At 40.8% G+C, this 7729-nt stretch overlaps 1 protein-coding gene across 1 annotated transcript in view; it reads left to right on the forward strand.

Moving 5' to 3' along the window:
• The first annotated feature begins 6751 nt into the window (after positions 1–6751).
• The window catches only part of Eml6 (EMAP like 6), a 251167-nt gene continuing 250189 nt past the window's right edge, over positions 6752–7729 (forward strand). The window contains exon 1 of the mRNA XM_010615906.2: positions 6752–6991. Within this exon, the coding sequence (XP_010614208.1) occupies positions 6752–6991 (240 nt within the window). The remainder of the gene's footprint in view (positions 6992–7729) is intronic.

Raw genomic sequence — 7729 nt, forward strand, 5'->3', positions numbered from 1 at the left:
GAGGTTGCTCAGTGGTAGAGCACTTGCTTAGCATGTGTAAGGCCCTGGGTGTGACCCTCAGAACCACACTCACAAATGGCCTATTGAAATATATATTGTCATAGCTATTCACTGGCCATGCATTTACTTCATTTTACAGTTGAGTAAGCTGAGTTCTAAGGAGACTGACTGCCTTGTTCAAAGTCATGAAGAAAGTGGTTGGGCTAAGCACCCAGGTCTTGTCTTGTTTCACTTTTATGTGTCAGTGGCTCTATAGTTTTGTCCCACTCTCTTCAGAATATTTGCCTTTAGTCAGCATAAGCAAATATCTCATTTATGCAGTGGACTAGGTATTTGTGGTCATCACTAGTAGGGGTATAAAGAAAGTTATTTTTAAAAATCTCATTCCTATGAGCAAGATGGGAATTTTAGATACTGAAATTTACAGGGATCAAGATATTTGGATGTTTGTCTTGTTTTCCTTGTGCCAGAACATGACCCCTTGATTTTGAAGTCTTTCTGTTACCGTTCACTTGATAATATTATACTGTGTCATCTGTGTACGGTTTTGAAGCTACCCAGGTTACTTAATTGTAGTGATGGAATGAGTTTGTGAAGTATTATTTAACTCATTGAAGTCTTTGCATTTAAGCCATGTGATACTTTAAAGGATGTGGAGAACTTGTCATCTAATGCAGCACTAGTTCCACTAGATTCTAGAATTTTTTCAGAAAATTTTGGTTCAGAGAACAGACACCAATTTCAAGGTGTGTCTTTTGCTGCTGTCACTTTTGGACATCGGATTCCAGGTCTCCCGTTTCTCCAGTCTTCCCATGTGGAACCGACCAGCAATACTCTAGTGAGCTCCCAGGCTTTTGTCACTGGACTGGCACTGAATCCTTGATCCTCATTGTTCTGTGGCTTCCGTCTTCTCAGGCTGAGCAGCTACTGGACCTTCTTTCTCTCTCTCCGGTGCACAGACAGCCATTGTGGGCTCTCCTGCTTCTCTCCCTGTAACCTTACGTAATAAATCCCCTCGCATAAATTATGCATATGTATATTTTTTTCCTGTTGATCTATTCCCTTAGAGAACCCTAAGTAATACACTGCCAGATTGTTTTCAAAAACAGCTGCATCCTTATAGGCATTCTAGTGAGTGTGAAATGATATTTCATTGTGTATTTCTATGCTTGCTAAGGATGTTGAGCGTATTCTCATGTGCTGTTTTAATTTTTAAGTCTCTTATTTGACACTTTTTAGAGTTTGGAGTATCTAAGTTGTACTAATGAGGTCAAGGCTACAAGTTCTACCTCCAAACAAACTGATTAGTTTTGAACAGAGTAAATTTTGGTTAAAATACACCAACTCTGTTCCATGCTCTGACATGCTCTTAATCTTGCCAGTTATCAAGGCATGGATGGATAAATCAAAGGGTGTGTCTAAATGACTCCAAACAGCATTTCTCCAAATAACATTTATAATCAATAGATACTTTTAAGAGCAATAACTCATTGTTTACATTAAAAATACATTCTGTCAAACATTTTTGAACCATCAAAATGATACAGAGAAGAAAGCAACAGATCTTTCTAAATCTCACTGTTCTAGAAATAACCAGGTTAGCCTTTGTGAAATTATATTTCACTACCTTGATGCATAAATACTATTAATTCTTGGGATAGGTAGATGACTGAATGAGTAGAAATAATTTCACAAGCATATGATCATATTATACTAATCAACTAATTTTACTTGGGTTTAACAAAACCATACTTCAATGAAACTAGAGAATAGAGTTGTTTCCCTGTTTAATTGATTAGATGCTTACCTTCCATCTTTTTACCACATTTGATTTAGTCAAAAGCCCATCTTTTTACAATGATATCTCCACTTCTGAGTCTTTTGTTTGTTCAGGGCTGTGTAATTGAATATTAATGTCATTTTTTAAAAAAGGAGTCATGGGTGTGAATGTAGAAACTTTTGTTGAACACCAACATTATTTTCCTCATTCCTTCTTAAATGTACCTGTTGCCCCCAAGAATGATGTGCACAATCTTAGCCTCCCTTGCAGCTAGATGCACTTGATGACAAAGTTCTGGCTAAGATTTAAGCAAAAATATTGTATGAAGCTTACAAAAAAATCCTTCAAGGGACATTCCCCTCTTCTGTTCTCTTTTCTGTTAGCTGGAATGTAATGTAACCACTGAAATTAAATCTTTGATTTTAGATCATGAGGTAGATGATTTGTGCTAAATGCAGTTTATAACAAGACAGGAGGATTCTGAATATTTTACTGTTTCCTGAAGTTGCTGAACAAGGCTTGAACCGCCTACCTCCAGATGTTTTATGTGGGAGAGAATCCTCTCCCTTCTTTAATGGTTTATTTGGGGGTCTTTAGTGATTTTGCTATTAACTTTCATCATAACTGTCATAAGTGTTACAAAATGTCCTTATGTTCTTTAATGTTTGAGAATGTCTATCTGCTGACTTTACACTTAAACAATTGTAGTGGATATAATTCTGATTTTACTCTCTTTCTCTTAGTACTTACAGACATTGCTCTAATTTTTTTTCTGGCATTGCAGGTTGCAGTGTACAAATCTTAGGCCAGCCTGACTTCTACACTTTGTCCACTTTGTTTCTGCCTAGATTAAAAAAAAAGCAAAACAATTCCTGATTTTTTTATCATAAATGTTTCAAATAAGTAGAAACATATGTAGATTCACCAGCTACTAATATTTTCCATATTACTTGTCTCTTCTGTGTGTGTCAGTATGTGTGTGTATATTTCTCCCTTTATCAGGATGTAGTTCCTAAACATATTCACCTAAGTATAAGAACAGTAATTCCTTAATATCCTCTAGTATCCACTCTTTATTTAAATTTTCTCAGTTGTTCCTTCCCCCCATATTCTCCTTTGTGGCCTTTAATACAAAAGAAAACCAAGCAAAAACAAAACTAAAGAAAATCCAATCAGAATTCTCACATTGTGTTTGGTATTTCACCATCGATTAGTTAGCGTTCTACATTGATTGGCTAGCCATGGCAGGAAGATCGCTGTGAGTCAGCTTGGGCTACATAGTGAGTTCAAGGTCAGCCTGAACTGCATAATGAGGCCTTGTCTCAAATAAATAAATACATACATACACACATAAAGCCAAATCTATAGATGAACAGGGAAATATATTAGAAAAAAGGTAACATAGTGTCTATAGAGGCATATCTTAGGTAAATTATTTAACTTCTAGCAAAACTATTTCAAAATCATTTGCCCTCTGTAGAGGATTATTACATCATCACCTCTGCTAATAAACAATTAAAGAAAAAAATTTAAAAATTCGTCCTGATTTTCTGGAGAACCTGAAGTTGTCCTTCAGCTAATAAAGGAAAGCTGTGTGGTCTAGGGATAGCAGAGCAGAATGGTGATACTCAGAGTGGCCAGAGTATCCACGGATTTCTTTAAGTGGAGATATCATATTATATCTGTATTACCTTCAGATTTTTGAAAGAAAATTCTATCAAGTTTAAATGACTGCTGTGTTGGATTTGTCACTGACAGGTGAACAGAGTCAGCATTTTTCCAATGTATTTCATGACTCCTGGTGATTAAGAATAGATTGGAGCCAGAATGCCTGAGTTCAAACCAATCTTTTTCACTACTCTATACAGCTGTGGTTAAGTTACTTAAACTTTCTTTACCTTAGCTTCTCCATCTGCAAAATAAGGAAATAATAATAATAACCATTTCATGGGAGTATTACTGGGATGAGGGTTATTTAATAAATGTGACACCATTTAGAGTGCTTGGAACATAGCAAGCACAATACATTATAACATATTGTTATTGTAGTTTTACTCATACTTATTTCCAAAGGATATTACCAATACTTATTTCATACTTTCAGGAAGTTAAAATATACTATCATATGGTAAAGATTAACATTTACATACTGCTTTATAAATTAAAAATGTTCATGCATTTTATTTTTACAAACAAACTGTGACTGTTGTGATTATTGTTATACTACTTTTTAAATGAAGAGACTGAAGATCAGAAGATTTAGTAATTTGTCCAAGGTTCCAATTTTAAGTGGTAGACCCAGAACTTACTCTTTATACTTATTTAATGATCTAGGACAGTATGGTGGTCATTAGTTGTATTAAAGATAACACAGGAAACGAATACATTCCTTTCATTTCATATTTGTATAGGTGATGTTTTTCAATATTTTCTCTAGAATTTGTATGTTCTTTCCTTTTTGGGCCATTGCCACTATCTTTAATGTATTTCCTCAGACTTCTAATACATTAGGCTTGATTACTACTGTTTTTATTGTTATTCCTCTCATAAATTAATTCAAGTATTCTCCTTTATTTTAAGGATATAGTGCAAAAAACCTCTTTGTTCAGCTCCATTCAATCTAAACTTTAAGGCTTATATTCCCTTCTCACATGAATTTTCTTTTGTCCCAAATTGGGTGCAATGTAGAACATTCTATTTTGTTTTGCATCTACTCTTTTTTTCTTCTGTAGACCTGGATAGAATGTTCTTTTTCTGATATATCAGAAATCATTCTTCCTCTTCTGAATTCCCATATACTGTAGAACTTACTGTTTTCATTTAACTGATTTGGTGCCATCTTATGGTGTGGTATTATTGGCCTCCTGTATTTTTGTTTATGCTTTTCCTGTGGTTTGAATGTGTCTCCCCAAATTTATTTGTATTGGTGTTTGGAGATGAGGCCTTTGGTAGGCAGGTTCAGATGGGGTGGGGATAATGACGTTCAGGGAAGGAGGAGGAGGAGGAGGAAGAGGAGGAGGAGAAGAAGACAGCCTTTAGCTAGTGTGATGGTTAATATTGTTAACTTGATTGGCTTGACAGCCCCCTTGAGGATTAGTAAAGCACACTTCTGGGTGTGTTTGTGTGGGTCACAGTGGTATGACTTTGTAGGCTATATCTGGTTCCTGATGCCTTCTTCTCTGGCTATTGCCCTGTGGTGTTTCTCAGACACCAAGAAGTTTTGCTTCACTATGTCCTTCTCCCTTTGGAACCATCTGATCATGGACTTAAAGCTCTGAGACTGCGAGCCAAAATAAACCACTTCTCCTTCTAAGTTTAAAGGGTCAGGTATTTTGTACCAGTAACAGGACAGCTGACCAATATAGGTAGTGTGCTTGCTCTATCCGGCCATATGATGCCCTCCACCACATTATGATACAGTAAGAACACTCTTCACCACAGAAAAGATGCCAGGTTCTTTGAATCCACAATAATGAGCCAAATACACGCCCCCCCCCCCCGGGGCCGGGGTTGGTGGTGGTGTCGAAATTAGGACCTTGCACTTGGGAGTCAGGCACGGTGCCCCTGGGCTAAATCCCTGGCAAAAATAAACTATTCTTTATAAATTACCCAGTCTTGGATATTTTGTTATACCAACAGAAAGACAAAAAAGTCTCAAACCTCTTTCTGGCTTTTTTTTTTTTTTTTTATAGTTCTAAGGACATCTCATGTATTTGTACATCGTTTTAAAAAGAAAGATGAGACCAATTCACATCATTTTCATTACTTCAGACAGTAACTGTTCATTCACACCCCAAACTTACGATGTTCTAAAGCCTTTTCTACCAGGTCATGAAGACTGTATCATAAAGCTTGAGGTAGATGAAGAACTAAGTAAGCAATGTCACGAACATAGAAAGAAGTTCCAAATGGCCAATATGGACCTTTTGCAGCCTTAGTCACTGGGATTTGCAGTATCTTCCCAAAGGTTGGCTGTGACCCCAATTGAAAACAGGTTACTTTTGAACACCGTAGATTCATAGGTTTACCTCGGGGAGTTTTAGGAGAAATGCTTGCGTATTTGAGGGCCACAGTTAATTACATTATCTTCACCCAAATCTTCTTAGGCAAGGAAGGCGCCAGTTTCTATAGGGAGGGTATAATGAGACTGCGCGCTAAGCACTTAAATATGGCCGTACTGCACTTGAACGAACAGAAGCTATCTGACTAAAAAGGAAAACTGAGGTGGGAAACGAGTTTAATCAAGTGATGCAGTACAGGGAGGATGTCGGCTACAGGTATACGCAGGGACCGGCGCAAGAGAAAGTTTTAAAGAGGACGGTGGAGAGTAGCTAGCTCCACTGATCTCGTCCACAGGGACGCGCCCGCTGGCCGCCTGGTGGCCTGTCGCCGCAGAATCCAAAGAGAGCCAGCGGTCACCCTTGATCATTCCACATTTTCTAGCGTGGAGAACCGCAGGCCCAAAGGACGCTCGCGCCAGCCTCTCCACGGCCCCCGTGGGCGCGCAGAATCCTGGAGCTTGTAGTCCGCTTGTCACATGCCGGATACCAGCCAGAGCAGAAAGGACTACATTTTCCAGGAAGCACCGGGGGAAGGGACCGCGGGGCGAGGAGAAGGAGGGGCAGCCCAGCCCTTGCGGGCGTCGCCGTTTCCTAGCGCCCGGATCTCGCCTAGTAACCCGGCGACTCGATTCCAGAAAGCAGCACTGTGGCCCCGCCCCCGGAGCCCCGGCTGGAGGAAGAGCTTGTCTCCCGCGGCGCCCCAGTGACGAAGCCCATCCCCGGGTGCGGGAGGTGGGGAAGGGAGGGCCGAGGAGTTCGCTCACCCTCACAGCCATAAACCAGCTTTAACTTAAGTGGACTATGTCTGGGTCACTAAGATTAATCAACTCATATCTCTACACTGTCCACATTTTCTACCAATATTAAAAGATAAACACTTTGAAGGGGGTTAGAGGCGGCGAGAGCGGGGATGCTCCGCGGGAGAGGCCGGGTCGGGAGTGGGAGGAGTGCGGGCCGGGGTGTCCGGGAGGAGTGCGTGTGTTGGGGGTCGATGTCCCCCAGAGTCCCGCGGGCGACCCCGCGCCCTGCCAGGCAGAAGGCCGGACTCAGGATCCCACGAAACCCCCAGTCAGCGCAGACCTTCCTGGGGAGAGGCACACGATTTTTGCCACTTGTTAATTATTTAATTTCTTTGGAACCCGGAGCGTTTGTAGGTAGCTCTCTTCTCCCTCTCCCTGCGCTAGGGCTGGTGTCCTCCGATTCAGAAAATCTTTTATGACGCTTGCGATTGGAGTTGCTGATTAGGGAGAGCTAAGTTCTTCATGGTTTTCTAGGGGAAGAGAAGGTTCAGAAAGGATATGATTTTAAACACGGACATGATAGCTAATTGGAGCATCTGAAAAAAATGACCATTGCATATTCGCCCTGGCTTAATAGGGAAACAGCAGATGTTTTTTCAAATCAGAACAGCAACAACTAGCCAGCAGCATTTAGAGCGTATTTAATATCATTAAGGAATAGATCTAGAGGGAATAAGGGTTGGGCTAAGGGGGAGTAGTTGACAATTAAAAAAAAAAACATGGTTTAGTTGGGGGACCATTTTCTTGGACTGGGGGACTTACGCCAAAAAAAAAAAAAAATCTATTTCTTTTTTTCCTCGCTCTCATATCCTGGATAAAGACTGTCAGTTTCGGATCCAAGGACGGTGATGGCCAAGCTTACTCGGGCTGCCTGTCAGATCAAAACTGTCACAGAATAAATCCCTCTGCCTGCTGCGAAGCCCCCCACCCCCACCCCCCGCGCACTGCAAACTTAGAGAACTGAGTGATCAGTGACTGGATATGCAGATCGCCGGTTTAGAAGGCGGGGTGACCCCCCCGAGAGCCTCTCCCGGGGGCCGAAGCCCGCAGGTGCAGTGAGGCGGGCGCGCTCAGGTGCCGGCGACCCC

Source organism: Fukomys damarensis, unplaced genomic scaffold (assembly GCF_012274545.1).
Source record: "Fukomys damarensis isolate Sample0158 unplaced genomic scaffold, DMR_v1.0_HiC HiC_scaffold_2, whole genome shotgun sequence".
Taxonomy (NCBI): Eukaryota; Metazoa; Chordata; class Mammalia; order Rodentia; family Bathyergidae; genus Fukomys; species Fukomys damarensis.